This window comes from Nematolebias whitei, chromosome 6 (genome assembly GCF_014905685.2).
Source record: "Nematolebias whitei isolate Nwh7 chromosome 6, NemWhi1, whole genome shotgun sequence".
NCBI lineage: Eukaryota > Metazoa > Chordata > Actinopteri > Cyprinodontiformes > Rivulidae > Nematolebias > Nematolebias whitei.
The window spans coordinates 39869928-39889621 of record NC_056503.1 but is presented as its reverse complement, the minus strand read 5'-3'; the positions used below and the strand labels follow the sequence as shown (position 1 = coordinate 39889621).

Here is a 19694-nt window from a genome sequence, read left to right as displayed (position 1 = left end):
CTGGGTAACACCATTCTGGTATTGCTGCACTATCTTTCTGCGCAACAATGGTGGAATTGGTGATCCTCTTACCATCTTGGCTTCTGAGAGACACTGACACTCTGAGAAGCTCTTTTTATACCCAATCATGTTGTTGACCTAATTAGTGTTATTTGGTCTTCCAGCTGTTCGTTATATGCTCAATTTCCTTTTTCCAGCCACTTATTGCTACTTGTCCCAACTTTTTTGGGATTTGTTGACACTGTGAAATTTTTCATCAACATATTTTTCCTTTAACATGTTACATTTACTCAGATTAAACTTTTGATCTGTCATCTATGTGATATTGTGAATAAAACATTGACATTTGCCATCTCCACATCGTTGCATTCAGTTTTTATTCACAATTTGTTTAGTGTCCCAACTTTTTTGGAATCCGGTTTGTAAAATTATTTAGCACCTGTGTGCAGTCCAAGCTGCAGGGGAAGCTTCTTCATGCAGCGTGTCATATTCAGGTCTCTCTTGTAAATAAGTCCTGGAGGCTCAATGGGATTGACCTGTCTAAATAAAGGTTGAATGAAGAAAATAAAAATCTCAGCTCTGCAGTGGAGAAGTGGGCGTGGCCAAGAGCGCTGGCAGGTGGCAGAGAGCAGCTGGATGGAGAGAGCTGAAATCATGACATGCTGTGCTCTTTTAGAGCTTTTACCGTTTAGAAACATTATTTAGAATATTGTAAGAGTGAGTGAAGGGTTTAAAACATGTTTATATAAACATACAGTAAAACAAACTACTATTTATTGCTTGTACTTCTATTTCTATTTTGCGGTTTTTCACTTATTGCTGGTCTTCAGGGTACGGATCCCCCGAAATAAACGAGGGACTACTGTATAGTCAATTTTAAGTAGCTCCTATTGTTGTAAATTTGGGATAAATGGCTCTTTGAAGGGAACCGGTTCTTGACATTCCGTTTGCTTCATAGAGCCGTTCAACAGAAGTTCAATTCTGATCGACGGTGATGTCACCACACACGTCGTCAGGCCTGTACCACGCATTTTGTCAAGCGGGAACTCTTCGCCTTTCGCTTCTTCTCCTAATTTGCTGCACTCCTCCTCTCTGCAAGTGAAGGAGGAGCACTTGTCTCTGCATTTAAAGAGGAAAACATGAAAAAAAATATGAGAAAAAAATAAAACTAGGAACAGTTCTTTACTGTCCGTAACCCGGCTCTCATCGTTCGTTGTAAGGAGCCGTTCAAACGATCTGGATTGTTCGCGAATGTCACGTCTCTTTGTTGCCACCAAAACACATCAGACGAGTCGGGCCAGTGCTGAACAGTGGAGTGGAACTGGTACCAGGATCTTCTTCAAATTCTTTGGGTGGTGCAGGATGTTTGGTGTGGTCTCTGAGGATTAGGCCTGCTTCCTTCAGATGACATCAAATCCCATCAGATTGGTATCTAAGGATGCTGGACGACCTCCGTAGACTTTTTGATTTGTTGTGGTCTTTAAGCCTTTTCTAAGCAGCTTTAGTGGCGTCCTGTTGTCCTGCAGAAGTAGGGCTGCTATAATGTTGTGTGGGGGGTGGGACAGGCCTGTAGGTGGCAATTGTCAATGAGAACAAAATGCTGCAGAAAAATGGAATCTATTACTCCCACGGTTATAATTTAATAATAATTAATGTGTAATGATCGTGTAAAATCTAGCTAGAAATAACTGCATACATTTTTATTCCAAGCAAACTTTCCTCTGTAAAAATACGTCCAAAACATTCATTAAATTCAGACTACTAGCTGCAAACAAACTTTAATTGATAAATTATTGTGGCCTGTTTCTAAGTTTTGCTCAAACACTGGATATTAAAATCCACACTAGATAAAGTTGAACATCATTAGGATGTTGAGGCTGGCATCTTATTTTGATTTACGCTGAGGATTCCACTCCGAAGAGCACCGTCTCATCGCCCACTCATTACTCCATGTGTGGGGAAGTCCCACTAGGAATTTAATTTGTTTCCTGCAAATAGCTTACAATTCATAGGTGTGTTGGAGGATGTCTACTTGAGTTATTGCACTGCCTCGAAACGCCTGAGGCTATTAGACGTTTCATGAACCAGAGCCAGTCTGCTGTGCTGTTAGGACAGTGTGAATCCAGTGGCACAGTGGAGACAGAACCTCCGAGTACATGAACACACTCTGTTTTACAATGCGACAGTCTTAAGCAGTAATGAGTTTTACTTTATTAACTTTTCATATTTGCATTTGATGAGAGTAACGTGAAGCCTTTCATTATCCTCACTTTTACAAAAGCTCCTGTCGCCGTTATGAAGCGTCGGCCTCTTCGAGTTTATTGCACGAATGAAGCATTACAGCCGCAATTAAAATGTTCAACATGGCAAACGGCCAGAAGAAGAAATGTTTAATACCCACAGTGAAGCTCAAAGCCTTTGAAAGATTTTCAATAATGGTCAGCAAATTACGGAGTCCGCTCATTAATTGTTCGAGAGAGAGAGTGGAAGGAGGAAATGAAAAATTGGGGATTGATGTTAATAAAAACTTTTAATATAATAGGTAAGGCTTTACAAGAAACTGTGCATGAAATTACCTTTTGCCCGTTTGCGCCTCAGTCAAAGGTCAAAGAGACTGAAAAGATGATTTTAGCAAAAACATGAAAAAATAAAACGTTTGAGTTAAAAAAAAAAAGAAGTGTCATTTATCTGTCCATGAACCAGGAGACACATTTAACAACATGGAAGGCAACTTTTAGCACAAATTACCAACGATCAAGATGCTTTAAAGATTTTTACAGATGTGTTTTTTTAGCAGTGATTAATAAAAGTTTCATACTCCAGCTTTTTAATTTCATTTTTAACCCATTTAATTGTTAACCTAATTATTAGCACACCGCTGGATTAAACAAAGTCATGAAATGAGCCTCTGATGGGACTAAAAGGCAAATTAGTGTCAGATTTTCAAGCTTTTACGTCAAAATAGATCCTATTTACGGCATTCCTGATCAGTTTTAAAGGATAAAGTACTTCCCGGAGGAGAAAAAAAAAAGTCAAGATATGAACAGAGTGACATGTTCACAATGTTCATAAATATAAATATACAAATATTTCCAAAATGAAGCTCAATCTCAACATGCAGCGCAGGCATGGAAACACACAGACACACGCTCACATGGTCCCTTTAATAACAGTTCAACGGTAACAATATAAAAACATTTACATATGTGTATACTGTAGATATAATTCTTTATTCTCTTACCAAGCACACACACACACACACACAGACCCATGTGTGCTCATCATAACTCTGATCTCCTAAGTTCATCTAAAGTCTTCGCCCTCCAGTCGTCCCTGAGCCACTTGTTGAAAACACCAACGGGGTCGATGTTCCAGTGTTTATGGAAGGAGATGGGCACCTGGTGAGCTAAAAGCTCTTTGGCGTAGTCCTCGGGGCGGGCCTGAAAGGAAAGAAGAAGGGTAAGAACTGCAACAGGAAGCTGCAGCTGTCAAAGAAATCTACACACATGTTTACACGCTCCTAGCTCCTCGAGTGGGATAAATTGCTCAGATTTGTTTTTGAATCATTACATTTTTGAAAGAATAGCACATGTGTGGGCAGCACGGTGGAGCAGTTGGTAGAGCTGCCGCTTCTCAGCGAGAAGGTCATTGGTTCAAATCCTGGCCGGGGGCCTCTTTGGGTGGAGTTTGCATGTTCTCTCCGTGCACGCGTGGGTTTTCTCCGGGTACTCCAGTTTCCTCCCACAGACCAAAAAACATGCATGTTAGGCTGATTGGTAACTAAATTGTCTCTAGATGTGAGTGAGAGAGTGAATGGTTGTTTGTCTCGTTTGTCTCCGTGTGTCCCTGTGATGGACTGGAGACCTGTCCAGCGTGTACCCCGGCTCTCGCACAATGACTGCTGGACACGGGCTCCATTGACCCCCGAGACCCAAAAAGGAAGAAGCGGGTAAAGATGATGGATGGATAGCACATGTGCAATTACTCAAATCAATATTAGCTGAGCTCCTTTTTGATGCTATTGTCCAAAATATCTGCTCTTTAAAAGGCCCTAAAACATTATTTTCTGTGTACAACTGTTAATCTGCTCAAGATGGTGGCAGTTTTTAATCTTCTTCTTCTTCTGGCTTTTTCCTTTTCAACGATCGCCACAGAGTCATCCTCCTCCATCTCACTCTGGTCTCTGCATCCTCTGTCCTCACTCCAACTACCTCCATCTCTAAATGCATCCATAGATCTCCTCTTTGTCTTTTTCCTGGCAGCTGCATTTCTAACATCCTTCTACCAGTATGCCCACTGTCCCTCCTCTGGACATGTCCAAACCATCTCAGTCTGGTCTCTCTAACTTTATCTCCCAGTTGTTCAACCCATGCTGCACCTCTGATCATCTCATTCCTAATCTTATCCATCCTCGTCACTCCTAAGGAGAACCTCAACATCTTCATTTCTGCCACTTCCAGTTCTGTCTCCTGTCTTTTTGTCAATATCACTGTCTCCAGACCAAACAACATAGCTGGTCCCACCACTGTCTTGTAAACCTTTTCTTTGACCTTTGCCGACACCTTCTTGTCAAAAAACTTTTCTCCATCCTGCCTGGACTCTTCTGCAGTTTTTAGTTTATGATAAGTTAATGCAGTTTGCATCAAACATGATACAACCTGCACACAAACACAAGCGCAGTTGTGCCACTTCACACCCAACATAGTTTAAAAAGTACATATAAGAACCCTCTTCTCTCACTATGATCCAACACTGGAAAGAAAAGCTCATCCCCACTGATGATTTTAAAAATAAATCTTTTTTTAAAAGCGAAACATGCCTGCCATTGTATTCAAACAACATTTTCATCTCATCTGGCTACGGATTTGATGATACAACGTCGTCTTCTTTGCCTGGCCTTGTGTTGGTGCTTCAATTAAGTTTCTCAGACAAAGAAATGAAGTGTTTCCATTCAATAGGTTGTATTGGAGCATATAAAAAACAACTTCCATGCACTACAAGAAAAAGTAGAAAGAACTGCATGCATATGAAAGGCCTTTGAAATTTAGATGTTGACGCATTGGTTGTTGTTGACCAACATGAATCTATACAAGCTGCTTTATACTCACATTATACCCCTCATGAATCTCAGAGAAAAACCTGTTCCAGAAAACATTTTTCTCTATGCTGAAAAAAGTAATTCTACATATACAGTCCTTTAGCAAGCTGATCAGAATCAGAATAAACTTTATTATCGTTGCACCAAGATCCAACGAGAATATGTACGTACAGTCGTCTGAAAGATGGGCGGAGTGCACGAAGTTGCAACTATAAAAAAATGCGACCCTCATTATTCTTATTCAGAATAATATTTTATTGATGTTGTGTGAATGCTTAGTAAACATTCACACTATTGTGATACATCTTTCTTACGTACGTTTTTCAGCATCTTTTTTGTTCCACAATTTTTGTGCTATTTAAACAAATCATAAATCAAAACGTTCAGCTCGTTCAGGACAATCCTGCTATGACTTTTGGTATTGGTGCAACTTTAGCCTTTTGAAATATTTAGCCTGTTCTACTACTTTCTTTCTCATAGAAAATGAACTGAGCTCATTTTACATCCTTCAAATCTTTAGATCTGTTTATAACCTTTTTACTGCTCCTTTCATGGTTTGTTCTGCTTCAGCTTCTTTCAGCTTCCTTGTGCAAATTTAAACTTTTTTCAGCTACTTTCAGCTAATTTCAGCTGGGTTTTTCTTTTTCAGCTGTTTTGTGCTCCTTTCTTTTCTTTCTGCTAATTTCAGTTTGATATGCACTCTTCAGCTTATTTCTGCAAGTTTCAGATTTTTCTGCTATTTCAGCTAATCTTTAGCTGTTTCATGGTAATTTTAGCTTTTACAGCTAATACACATTTTTTGCACTAATTTAAACTTTTTTTAAAGCCCAATTCAGCAAAAAATGTGCTCTCTCAACTTCCTTCTTGTAATTTCAGCTCCTTTCTGTTTTTTTAGCTACTACTTGGCTGCTTTTTAATCAAATTTCTGCTATTTTCAGATAATTTTCACTTTTTGTACTCATTTTTGCTACTTTCAGCCTAATTAACTTTTTTCCCTGCTAATTTCAGCTTTGTATGCTCCTTTCAGCTTTTTTTGCTATTTCATCTACTTTTTAGCTGTTTTGTGCTAAATTTAGCTTGTTCATCCAATTCCACATTCTCGGAGCTCATTTCAGCTCCTTCCACTTCCTTCTGGTAGCTTAAACTTTTTTCTGTCTTTTCAGCTACTTTTCAGCTATTTTCTGCCAGTTTTAACTTTTTTAGTTAATTTCCAAATTTTTGTGCTAATTTCTGCTTATTTAAATCCAATTTAGCAAATATGTGTTCTGCTTTTTCTGCTAATTTAGGCTTGGTCTTGTACTTATGCTACATTTAAGCATGTTTTTTTTTTTTTTAACCTAATTTCAGATGTTTTTCAACAATTTTTTGCAATAAGCATTCACACTGCCTTTTTGCAGGAAATGCCATTTCTCTAGGTTTTTTTTTTTTGTAAAATGCGTTTTTTTCTTTGAAAACACCAAATGATTCTCACAGTCTGTACACAGTGAAAGGAAAGCACATAAAATGTTGAACCCAACCTGGTGAAAGAGAGGACTGTGTGTGATGGGAAGCCTGAGAGAATTGAGGCACATTCCCAGCACCATGTCATCCGGCGCATCATTGCTGTAGCACTTGCAGCCACTGTTCAGAATTCGGACCACAGCCTCCCTGCTGAACACCATACTGCAGCGACACGGCACACATGAAAACAAAACAGAGACAAAAAAAAAAAAACAACCTTAGTCTAAATCACCAATCTAAAGGGAAATGTTAGAAATAACTACAAAATATGACATGTTGCATGTCTCAGATATCATTTTAGGGGCTATAATGCATTATTTATTCATTCAGCAGGAGGGAAAAGTGTAGAGTGAAACTGCAAATTGAGCTGACACCTGTTTGAAATGAGAAAATATAAATAAACTGGAGAGAGAAAATCTCAGTTTGAGGAAAGTGACAGCGTGGAATGAAGAAGCGTATCATGGTCAGAGTTTGCTTTCTGTTTCCACTTTTATTTTCATGTTCGTTTTGGTTTTTGTATTTTCTTTGTGCTTGGTTTACTCCTTGCCTCCCTGTGTTTCCAGCCACCCTCATTATTTTATCCCAGTTAAGTCTTTGCTGCCCAGTCCTGCCACTCCAGCTCACACCTGTCTCATTTAGCCCAGCTGTTCCTCATCTCATCAGTTTCAGTCCACGAATACTCTTGGTTGTCATTTCACAATTCAGTGGACCATTGTGCATTCCTCACACCAGTCTGTTTTTGGTCAGCCCTCTCTGTGCCTCCCTGTGTTCATCTTGTTTATGTTGTAGCATCAAAACTTACAGTTTTTTTGTTTATAATGACATTTTTGTTTCGTTTTTGAGCTGCTTGTGTTGGTCTGCAGTCTTGGTCTGCATTGTTGGTATAATTGTTTCATTGAAGGTTTTTAATGATGTTCCTGAAGCATTGGATGCTACAGAGTACTGTACTGTGCTGCACTTTATTTAGACCTGTCTAAAGCTTTCGATACTGTAGACCATGACATTTTATGTCATAAGCTTTCAGAAATTGGTTTCTCGGATCACATTATTGATTGGTTTTCTAATTATCTCTCAGGCTGAAAGCAATGTGTTCAACACAATGGTACTTCTTCCAGTTATTTAAGTGTCAACAATGGTGTACCACAAGGTTCAGTCTTAGGACCCACTCTCTTCACAATCTACATAAGTAATGTAATGTAGGTCAGAACATTCCTGACATGTTCTTGCATTTCTATGCCGATGATACAGTTGTATATTGTCGAGCTAAAAGAGTTGCCAAGATTTTCCAGCTTTTACAGTCTGCATTATTTGACATCATCCAATCAGACTTGTTCCGTCTCAAACTGGTGCTAAATGCTGATTAAACCAAAGTGATGGTGTTTTCAAACAGAAAGTTGGTACCAGCGGTCCTTCCTCCTATCTTATCTATGGATGGTGTTCTTATTGAGCTTGCTGACTCTTACAAATACTTGTGAATCTTGGTTGATGCACATCTCTCTTTTAAATTGCATGTCGAAAACTTAACAAAGAAACTGAAATTAAAATTGGGTTTCTTTTTCAGAAATAGATCTTGCTTAACTTTGAATGCTAGGAAACATCTTGTAACTGCGACTTTCCTTCCAGCCATTGACTATGGTGACACATTACTTATATGAATGCTCCTGCAAGCACCTTGCAGAGGTTGGCTGCTGTCTATTACGGTGCACCAAGATTCATAACTGGCTGTAACTACTGTACCCATCACTGCACTCTGTACTCATTGGTCAACTGGTCATCATTAACTGCATGCAGGCTCACACACTGGTACATTTTCATCTTTAAATCACTCCATGGTCTGCTGTCTTCATACATCTCCTCCTACATGTCACATCATCAGTGCAGCTACAGCGTGCGCTCTCAGGACATCATGCCCTGCAGCGTCCACTCAGTGCAGACTGAATTAGGCAAAAAGGCCTTTCTTACTCCGCTCCTGTAACCTGCAACCTGGAACACCTTGCAAAAAGATCTGAAGCTGTCGACTTTGATCTCTAAGGGATTTTAAACAATCGTTAAGTTTGTAGTGAACTAGGCCTCCGACCTCAACCTGTCTCTGAAGACCTTCAGGGGACAGGAACTGTTATTTCACTGATTTGAATCCAGAAATACAAATTATCTCATCAAGAGACTATTTAATTGTATCCTGAATTAATTTAATTAAGTGTGAGCGAAGTTGAATTTTTGTCATATCAATGCACCAAATAACAAAACTTTTTTTTCCTTTATTGGATCTCTGGCAACACAGATATTCCTTAACCTCCTGAGACCCAAGCTCTGGTTTGCGATGCATTTTCCATATCTCCTAGATATTTGCGATTAGACGGACCTGATTTGTGTATAAATAAAGTTTCCTCTTCGAACAGGAAGTTGTATTTTGTTACATGGTTATGACTTTTGTTAAAAAAAAAAAAAAACGTCCTCAGATGGGGACAATGGGCTTATTTTACAGCATAACACAACATTAACATGGCTTAACAAAGTATAAAACACTACTGAACAGAGTGAAGTACAAGGCACAGCAAAGCAAAATGTAATGTCCCCATATGTGGACGCAGCATCTCAAGAGGTTAAAGCACATTTCTAAATCAAACTTCAAAGGTTTATAATTCAATTAAAGATAAAGGTATTCATTATTAATCTACTGCCTATTTATTTTCATCATCTTAAAGCGTTTGAGCTGTAAAAAAATACCCACCCTCCGCCTCCGGTGATGTAGCTGTAGCCGCCTTGGCTCAGCCCGTAGCCGTATCTCTCTCCGAGACACACCGGCTCAGAGGGGTCGTAACAGCTCAGCAAGACTTGGAGTCGCGGGAGGCTGCAGAAAGGCAAAAGGACCATACACACTAACATCATGGACAAATGAGTGTGATTAAATGGCTATGAAAATGTCCATTTAGAGACTGGAGCTGCTCTCCCTCTGGCACTATCCAGAGGATTCCACATAAATGGGGCAGCCTGAGTGAAAGTAAGGCCAGCTGGATGTTCATTTAGACGCTGAGCCTTTTAGATGTTCTACAGAATGTTAATCTCTCTGGAATTTATTCTCACAAAGTGACGTCACGAGTTCCAAGTTTCACACTTTGCCACTGTGCAAATCTCTTCCAAGCTAAAACGCTACAGTTATGAATGTCAGTCAATTTTTAGCTTACCTGAAAGACTGCACTGAGAATACATTTGTTTAAAAAGTAATACGAAGTAAACCATTCTTTTGCCACCACACTGTCATACCTGATAAGAGTGTCATCGTCCACAATAACAAGCCACGTGGTGTTCGGGACAGCACTGCTCAGAAATCTTTGCAGGATTGCAAAGGTTTTCCCACAGTGGCCTGCAAATGAAGACATGCTATCAACAGAGGAGCCGGAGCGACTTGATTACATATTGACCGTGTGCAGTACCGTGGTGCGCAAAGATAAATGACCCGGTTAGGAAGAACGACACACTTGCACTTATTTAAATGTCCACATGCCTGGGTACACAAACACATTCACAAGACATGACAACAAAGACGTTAAAAAAAAATCAACACCAAACATTTAAAGGACAAGAGTGACAAAAAGGTCTCAATTAAAAAAAGAAAAAACAGCGGAGAAAGAATAACTTATAGATGCCTTTTTAGAAGGAAATAAAGATAAGTAGTACTATTGTGCCAAAACTGTACAATGTGCACCACTTTGCATTTGCAAAGTACATTTGCTTTTCAGGTTTTGTGCATTGTAAGCATAAATTCACAGCAGCTCTGTTTTCCCCTCAAGGACACCTGAACAGAACGTTTGGCTGTCGGTGCACACATCAGCTGCTTCAGAGATCAAACAAGTCAACCCAGGGTCGTGGTGCCTTTCACTAAAATTATTCACGTTTCTAATGCGTTCAATTGTGCTGCAGTCAATAGGATTTTTCTAGTCGGCTATTAACTTTAAGAAACGTGTCTTTGTGAGGAGAAAGAAGGCCCGTCGACCTTCTGACAGCTCACAGAAAGAAGTGTCTGCCATGACGGGCCAGAAGGATCAAACATTTACTCTGGCATGTTTGACATGATGTCCAGATGGAACAAAATGCTCTGTCATCTTTTAAGGACAAGAACTTGTGATGTGGTAGTAAACAATATTTACCTAGAGACACACAGAAACAAAAAAAGCATCAGAATTCAGACTCTTCATGAGGGCTCAGAGCAGAGGAATGAATGGAAATCCCTGGTGGCAAAGCATCACAAAGAATACTGAGACCCAATTGTTTTATTTATAAGAGACCCAAGATTTTTTTTTCTCCTTTGGATCTGAATATTGAATAAGAAAAGACACCCTGACAGGAATATAATCCAAAAGTCACACTTTAAAAGGCAGACATCCAGACAAGGCCAGTACGTTGTTTGAAGTAGGTTGTTTGTGATGCTCCAGATCATGCAGTGACTTCTAGTTTCAAGTGATAAAAAAAGAAATGGCCACAGAAAATAAAAAATAAAAACAAACAGCAACTACTTTTAATATCACAGAAAATTTCACTCTATATATCTATAGTTGTTTTTTTTCCCCCCACACACACTGGAAACAAGAAAAGCTCACAGCCATGAATATTGTTGAATGAGCAAAAGTTCTTACGCCACCATTTCAGGATCTTAAGTCATCGTTCCTTTCACTTCCTGTCTTTTTAATATTAGCCAGCTGAGTTCATTGCTCATTGTCTCTGTAAAAATGTGACAATATTTTGTTATGGCAGCAGCATAATAAACCAGATGGCTGTAAAATGGGTCAACAAGACAACGCAATGACCTTTCTCTCTCTTTGGACTCTCTAGAATGATTTTCTGTCTGCTTATCGGCCATTTTTAATACAGTTTTTCATTTTGTTTGGTTGGATGATATAATCTGAGGGGCACAGGCCAGATAGTGGAGATGAATCCAAACACAGTGGTGCTGGATGAACTCAGGATTAGCATAAACCTTCTGGCTCTGGGAAAAACACATAATGATGAAATCATTCATATTTCAGTCCTGCTTGCTTATTAATAAGAGACACATAAATTGTTTATTGTTTATTTTTACTTCAGTCATGAAGGGTTTGTTTTCCTGTCAAATCATTATTGTGGCTTCAGGGTACACGTGCATTTACCTTCGGTAGGTGAAATCTGTTTTAAGCTCCATTTGACTGATGGAAGCTTCATAAATGTGGCTGTTTTCCAAACTAGTTGTCAACGACAGACTGCAAAATGTTGCCAACACCAGACAACTGCCTCTTGTAAGTAAAACATGCATGCATTTCAGTAAAAATTACTGTGAAGAAAACACTTCTTTCATTTCCTCCATCTCAACATCCTCTTCTGAACAAGTAGTAAAAACAACGGTGATCACTACAAGCAAAATGCTTTAGCCATTAGGTTATAGCCATTGATTGGATTGTTAGTTTTGAACCTTTAGATTATTGCGCATGGACTTTGTTGTTTAGAAGAGCCTTTGTACTATCTTTAGATAATATCTTACTTTAAAATAAACAAACAATAATTAAACTAAATGATCAAAAATTGTTCTCTTTGGAAAAATGGGGGTTTGTTCCTGAGTGAGGGAAGAATGGAGTGTGAGACTGACAGACAGATTAGTGCAGCATCTGCAGTATTGTGGACTCTGTACCGGTCCATTGTGGTGACGCGAGAGCTGAGCTGTAAGACAAAGCTCTCTGTTTACTGGTCGGTCTACGTTCATACCCTCACCTATGACCACGAGCTCTGGGTAGTGACCAAAAGAATGAGATTGCAGATACAGGCGGTTGAAATGAGTTTCCTCTGCAGGGTAGCTGGACTCTCCTCAGACATCAGGTGAGAAGTTCAGTTATCTGAGAGATACTCAGCGTAGAACCGCTGCTTCTCCTCATTGAAAGGAACCATTTGAGGTGGTTCAGGCATCTGGTAAGGATGTTCCCTGGAAGCCTCCCTAAGGAGGTGCTTTGGGCATGTCCAACTGGGAGGAGACCCCAGGGAAGAACCAGGACACGCTGGAGAGACTATGTCTCTCTGTTGGCCTGGGAACACCTTGGAATCCTCCTGGAAGAGCTGGAAGAGGCGGCTGCGGAAAGTGATGTCTGGGCCTCTCTGCTCAAGCTGCTGACCACAAGACCCCACTTTGGAACAAGCGGAAGATGATGGATGGATCAAAATTTGATTCAAAATTATTTTTTATTTAAATTTTAGCTAACAGATCACCCTTCTTTGCACAATAACTTTCAAACAATATAATTATTATTATTTTTTAATGTTTTTACTTCAGAATAATATCCGTCCAGACATCCAAAAGATAGTTTATTCATCAAGATGCAAAATCATTTTAAAGTTTTAACAGAACACACTTTCAGAGGGCTTTTTGGCTGTTTACCAAAAATAAGTCCTTCGTGATGGGCTGTGGATCGCTGCCAAAATGAGATTACTGCCTCCCAGAAGAAAAGAAAAACTAGCATGCACTGGTAGACAATATAAGTGAGAAGGGCACACTTTCCTTCACTGCTTTTATTTTATTTATTTTATTATTTTTAAGCAGAAATGTTGCAATGTTTTGAACAGCACATAAAACTTGCAGGTACTAGGGAGTCACACTCTTCCTGTTCATGGTTTTGTAATGAGAATCTACACGTACAAAAATGTCTGGAAATCAAATTATTTTTTCATTGCACAACCATCAGAAGGCATTTTAAAATAGCAACAATCAAAAAAGGAGAGAACGTATCATCCCTTGCCTAATCTGCTATAAAGAAAACTATATAAAATATAAATAATTTTCAGCATTATTCTATTTCTAAGGTTTAAAAGTGCAGAAGAACTAGCGCACCTGTATTGGGCGCCATAAATAAAACTGGTTGTGGTTTTGTTAGACCCTTTTACCATCAACTGTGTTCAGGTGGAGATAAAATATAAGAATGGGAGTTAGAATCAACTAAAAACTGGCCTGAAACTCCTGCTACATTTTACCTTAATAACTCTCTGCAATGCTACATATAACAGATAACCAGTGGCAACCCACCTCCTTCTCTCCTGTCTTGAAAGGAGGTTGCAAAAAGGCCACCTTGTTAGAGGACTAAGCTGCCTGAAGACAGAAACCCAGGCTAGAGATTGAACCAGACTCCTCTGAGCAACACTACACTGGACTGAAAATGTCTCCAGCCAGTGAAAATCCCATTAAGGTGGAACATGAATCAGAGGTCTTTGGAGAAATTTAATGCCAGCAGCTGTCTGACTGTAGAATAAGTTTGGATCCTGCCTCAAGCAAATGAAAAGCATTGAGGAAGAGACCTTGTGCTGTTTTTTTAAATAAACTATCCCAGGTTGCTCAGACCATTCTTATGGTTTCTGACGTTCTATAGCAGATACAGAAATGTCTTCTTTCATTGTTCATTCTATAACACATGTTGAGTCCGTGTCCTGTCGATCCCTTGTGCAAATAGATGTTTGAATGAAATATAATTTAAAAAAAGTTGTGGCAGGGCTATGAATAAAATAACTGAGATGTTGTCAGAATTACTTGATGGCACAGACTGCTAAAAAGTAGACTTTCCTGACAAGTTCGTTCAGAAATGACAGAAGTTCCACTCAAAATGTTGCCAGGTAAAGCTGATATAAGGGTGTGCAAATGAAAAAAAAAACTGACTATGACATTAAAATAATAATTTTCATTTAATGTAGACTGAAATTCATCAATTCCTCCATCCATCTGGACAACAAGGCTTTCAGATTAAATACATTGCAGTGACACCTGATCTGTCCCAGGATCTCCTTCTTACTGTCAGTCATGTGCAGCACACATCCAGAGGGAACCACTGTCGGGCTTTGTCACCAGGTTGGCGGTTAACAACTGCGTACCTGATGAATATCATAATTTCACCTTTCATTTGTGCAGTGGGTTTTCAGTTCTGATGTAAATTACAGCATTTATAAGATGCAGGAGCTTGAATATTGAGGAATAGTTTACAGGAAATTGGCTTCTAGCAACTGAACTTTGCTCTTTATTTTTGAGAACACAATACATAGTTTTCATTTAACGTAACATATCCGGGCACTTATTACCTAACCACCATTTTAATAGGTGTATAATAGCTCCAGTCACGGTCGAGTAAGTTTGACCATCAAGGAGTATTTTTTACGTAAATCACAATGGTTATTTCATGTTGAGTTAAAGGATGTTCCAACCAGGCAGATGGTTTGGCAAAGTGCTGTTTTCACTTCACCCTGAAAAATGGAAATGAGAAGGACCTCAAATGTAGGGGTTGAGTGCAGAATGTCGGCAAGTCTAGCATGGAAACATCAACCACAAGAATCAGCATTAGAAAATGTCTAGAATTTGCTCTGGTCACTTTTATTCCAGTAAACAATATATCATTCATTTTGTTAGACAATGTCCGAGTATATCTGTATGTGTGCTGGAACTACTCTTGGAATACCTCTACTGTAGATAGCTTAGCTATGCTATGTGGTAAACCTCCACACTGTAAACACTCGCTCTGCCCACATAAATACCCATGTTGTAATTTTGAGCATTAGTTGCACTGACACAACTCAAAATGTCATAAAATATCCTTCCATCCATCCATCCATTAACTTTACCCACTTCTTCCTTTATGGGTCACTGGTGCCCATGTCCAGCTATTACTGTGCAAGAGACGGGGTACCTGGACCGGGATTTGAACCGGGGCAACCTGCTCACTGAGAGGCAGCAGCTCTACCAACTGTGCCACCGTGCTGCCATCATAAAATATGTCCTAGTCATCAGTGTTAATGTGGTATTGGCATCACAATGGCTTAGTGGTTAGCACTGTCACTTCACAGCAAGAATGTCCTGGTTCTAGTTCCGAGTTGGGCCTGGGGTCATTATGTGAGGGGGTTGCATGTTAATATTTTTATTCATTTATTTAAACCTTTATTTAACCAGGTAGCTCTCAGTTCAGATGTCCTTCACAAAGCTGTTAAAAAGCATTGATTGTATATGTCTGTGGATTTCAGGCCGCAAAGATCTTTCCATGCGCACTCCTCATGTTCAATAAATAATCAACTATGCCATAATAACTGACATGTTCTATTTCTGTACTTCTACTTCTGTACTGGTCAATCCCAACAGCAGCAATTTTCTGGATTTATCTTTCTCTTGCACATTGGTCAAGAGTATCAATAACTTTGTTTTGGTTTGTCTGAAAGCCATCATGATCGTCACTGTCTAACACTTGCCTACTATAATGGTGGAAAAGTAGCGCTGCACACTTCCGGTAGAGACATGTGGAAACTATGTATTGTGACTTGCGTGGCATCATTTACATCACAGACTAAGATTTCTTTTAACTTTTAAATTCCAAAGTGCAAAACTAGTTTAATATGCGATCAGGCAGCTTTGACATCTTTGGTCTATTTAGTTTTTAATTTGCAAGGTAAATAATGTGTATGGTGTCTTAAAACTTAGAAAACTAAACTTTAAAATCCAGTATGCAGACCTCTATACTGTCTACAGAAAATATGAATTTTAACATTTGGCTATTTTTTTTATTTTTTGACTTGTTTTTTCTTTTGTATATAGTGCCCTAAAATGACTTTTGCTTTTAAATTGGTGCAATATAAGGAAGCTGATTTGAATTGATTCAACATTGTCTTGTTTGGGTTTAAGGGAAATGAGGCTCAAATCCATTTTCCCCCAAAAAATATATACATAAAAAAATAAGGCTAATAAAAAAATAAAATAAAATAAAAATTTCACAATGAATAAAAAAGTGTGTCTGTCTCTCATTTGTGACCTGCTTTAAGGTACTATAAAGATGCTTTTAAAAGCAAAACGTTGAGAAATTCCCCACTGACACATAATTTGCTCTCAATTCTCCTCCAGTATTAGGTTTGAATTACATCCCCTTCACAAGGTCTCAGGTCGTATAACATTCCACCTTAGTCTGCCACATAATTTTTCATGAACATACGTATACGGCTCTGCCTGCAGCATGAGCCAAGGCCACAAACTGCATCTGCTGTGAAGAGGTTGAGGGCATGGAGGCTATAAAAGGAAGAACTTACCTCGTTCAGTGTTTGGAACTCCTAAATTAATGGTTGGTATCGAAGGATCAGTGTGGTCACTGTAGTATTCTAAAAAAAAGGCATCCTTTTCCCAAGTCTTCTTTATCACTGGAACTAGAGCAAAGGGGGAAAAATCAATACAGTGTTCACAAAGTTTAATAATAAGCATTCCTCTGACTCATACAAGAACACTCACCAAAGGATCTTATTTACTAAAATAAATGGATTGTCTTATGCCCTTTATTGTAGTCCCCCCGTTGATTAAAAATTAAATCACTGACAGAAACATCAGTTGAAACAGAAAAAAATGAATTGAACAGGGATAAAGTGATTCAATACAGTGTTCCATGTAATCCTGCCACTGCTTTGAGCGTGCTCAGAATACTTCATTTTGTGCAGATATTATATTTAAAATATGGGGAAATGCATATAAGCTTGAATGTAAACACTTGATTCGTTTTATAATTGGTTTTAATTATTTACTCTAGATCACCATGCTTTCAATTACCATCAATTAAAAAAAATGGTTTTCTTAATATTCATAAGCTTCTTTTTAGACCTTTATACTTTATTTATTCATCAATATATTTTAAACTTATTGCTGCCTTATTGCACTCAAGGTACAGCAATTTACTGAGACCTGCTTTGTCTCTGTTGAAGAACTGCACATACGGTTATAAACGTTTGTTTGTTATATACTGTTTATTTCATCTAGGACTGATTTTAGTGGTCTTATTTTTTTTATCAATTTTATGGTAGGTTTATGGCAAAGTATTTGTTTTACAGACTTGGCTGATGAAATTTGTAAGTTGTGTGATAAATTTCTGGGTTGCTGCGGTAAAGGAGCATAAATGCTAAATTAAACAAATAAAACAGTGGTGGCCACAGTTCCACTAATCTGCTAACAGCTAACTGCAAAATATATTTTTTTATTTAACAGAGTAGGATTTGTGCTAAATTTGGAATCTGTTAACAGAATTAGCTTTCACTAAATTACGTTTTTCCAACTTTAAGTCCGCCAAAAAAATTAATAAGCTTTTTCCTGTCTTGTTTGTTTGCTTTGTCTTTTTTGTTTGTTTTTTTTGTTTTGAATGTCCAGAGGACCAGATTGAACTTTTTTGGATTTTTCTACCTGGATTATTGAGCATGCATCAGGATATTTTTCCTGTCTGTTGTGGGAGTGTCTCAAAGAGTCTGTTAGGCTTACTAATTGTACATGTGACAAGACGTGATTGGTCGACATAGCTTCAGCTGGAAAGAGACGAAGACGTGCGATGCAGACTGAGTGACAGTTGTCTTAGCAGTTATCAGTTTAGCATTAGCTTCAGCAAAAACAATGTTAACCTGTTTAGCAGCTTAGTGTTAGCAAGGCTAATTGTTTAGTTAGGGGAATATGGTTTAGCAATGCTAACTTTTTGGGTAGCTGTGCCCACCACTGGAAACAAACAAATAAGATTATCAGACATTTCAGAATCAGAATCAGAATAAACTTTATTGGAATTGCACCGAGGTACAATGCGAATATGTACGTACAATAGATGAAGCTTTTGTCTTTGGGTACTCATGTCCCAGGAGAAATTTGATAGTCGGCTTGTATCTGAGGCCGGGAGTCAGATTCAGATAAGCCACAATTGTTGATTTTTCTTCAGTCAGACTTTTTTCTCATCAACCTTGAGTCCTGTTGGAACTTTCCGGTCCAAAATGACCAAATTTATGGGTATTCCACTCCACTGATCCATGTTATGAGCCCTCTCCAAGGTCGATCCCAACATGCTGATGAGTCCTAGGAGCTGCAGGTGGCCTTCAATTCTCACCAATTGCCTCCATCTTACTGTTTAGCTCGTAAATCAGCTGATTTTGAGTACTCCTAGCAAGAACCAAACCTTCGTACTGACTCAGAAACTTTGCCATGGCCAAAATTAGGTTGATAAAACAGAGCCCCACCGATGCCTAAGAGCTGAACCCCAGCTATCATAATTCCAAATATATAAATGTCTTCAGTGTCCTCCTGAGACTGAGATGAGAGACACATCGGCTGCCAAACTCCCCACGGCATGAGTCCCAGCCGGACAAGCGGGTTCTCCAGGACCCTGTCGTTTTGTTAAAAAGATTTTGTAGATTGCATTTAAAGTCCAACTCACCAGATCCATAATCATGTTTTTTGTTTGGGAGATGTGTACCAGGAGCTTCAAACACACAGAGAGCAGAGCAGGAGGAAGGAGAACAGGGGGAGGGAGAGCAGGAGCGTCTGTCTTGAGTGAGAGCCAGAGTCGAAAATCATCAGCCTCCTCGATAAAAATACCAATTTTGTCTTGGTTTTATTAATTAAGAGTGGATTACAAGATGTTATAGGTGAGTTTATCTTCAGTTTGTTTGCTCTGATAGTTTTAGAAGCAGTTGAACCTGCTGTGGTCCCTGTACGCTCTAATGTGCTGTGTCAATCACAGAAAAACCACCCACGCACTCCACTGCCAGCTGATTAAAAGCTATTAAACAATAATCCTTGGGAATCATTTAAAGATAGGACTTTTTGCTTTGTTTTAACTTTGCGATTTAAAAGTTTTAATCAACTATTTATTAGAACCCTTCATAATAAAAAGGTCGATTTTGTCAAAAGTTTATTAATCAGTGCAAGTTATTAGGGCACAGGACAGCAATCTCTTGAATTATATTCACCTAATTAAACCAGAACTGATGTTCTGTTCAGAGTGAAGCTGCGTAAAACAACTGATGATTGTCACCATGCTGGTTTTTTTTTTTTTTACTGTGGTGGATTTTTACAAGTTAAAATTGTTATTCTTTGCTCCAACAATGAGGTATGTAAAGTCACTAAACATTGTCTGCTACTTTATTTTTCTCATATCTAATCTGTAAGGCAGGCTAACTAAAACCATTAAGAGTTACGTGCAAAGTGTGATTCAAATGGCTCTGAGCTGTGATAATGTAAATATATCTGATTGTATTACCATATATATATATATATATATATATATATATATATATATATATATATATACATATATATATATGAATA

General features: G+C 38.6%; 1 protein-coding gene across 1 annotated transcript in view; it reads right to left on the bottom strand.

The window, feature by feature from the left end:
* Positions 1 to 3162: 3162 nt before the first annotated feature.
* b3glcta (beta 3-glucosyltransferase a) overlaps positions 3163 to 19694 on the bottom strand; it is a 54705-nt gene continuing 38173 nt past the window's right edge. Inside the window, exons 10-14 of the mRNA XM_037677879.1 lie at positions 16661 to 16774; positions 9863 to 9962; positions 9330 to 9449; positions 6616 to 6760; positions 3163 to 3440 (exon numbers count right to left, since the gene is read on the bottom strand). Coding sequence (XP_037533807.1) covers positions 3282 to 3440; positions 6616 to 6760; positions 9330 to 9449; positions 9863 to 9962; positions 16661 to 16774 — 638 coding nt within the window. The 3' untranslated portion in view covers positions 3163 to 3281. The remainder of the gene's footprint in view (positions 3441 to 6615; positions 6761 to 9329; positions 9450 to 9862; positions 9963 to 16660; positions 16775 to 19694) is intronic.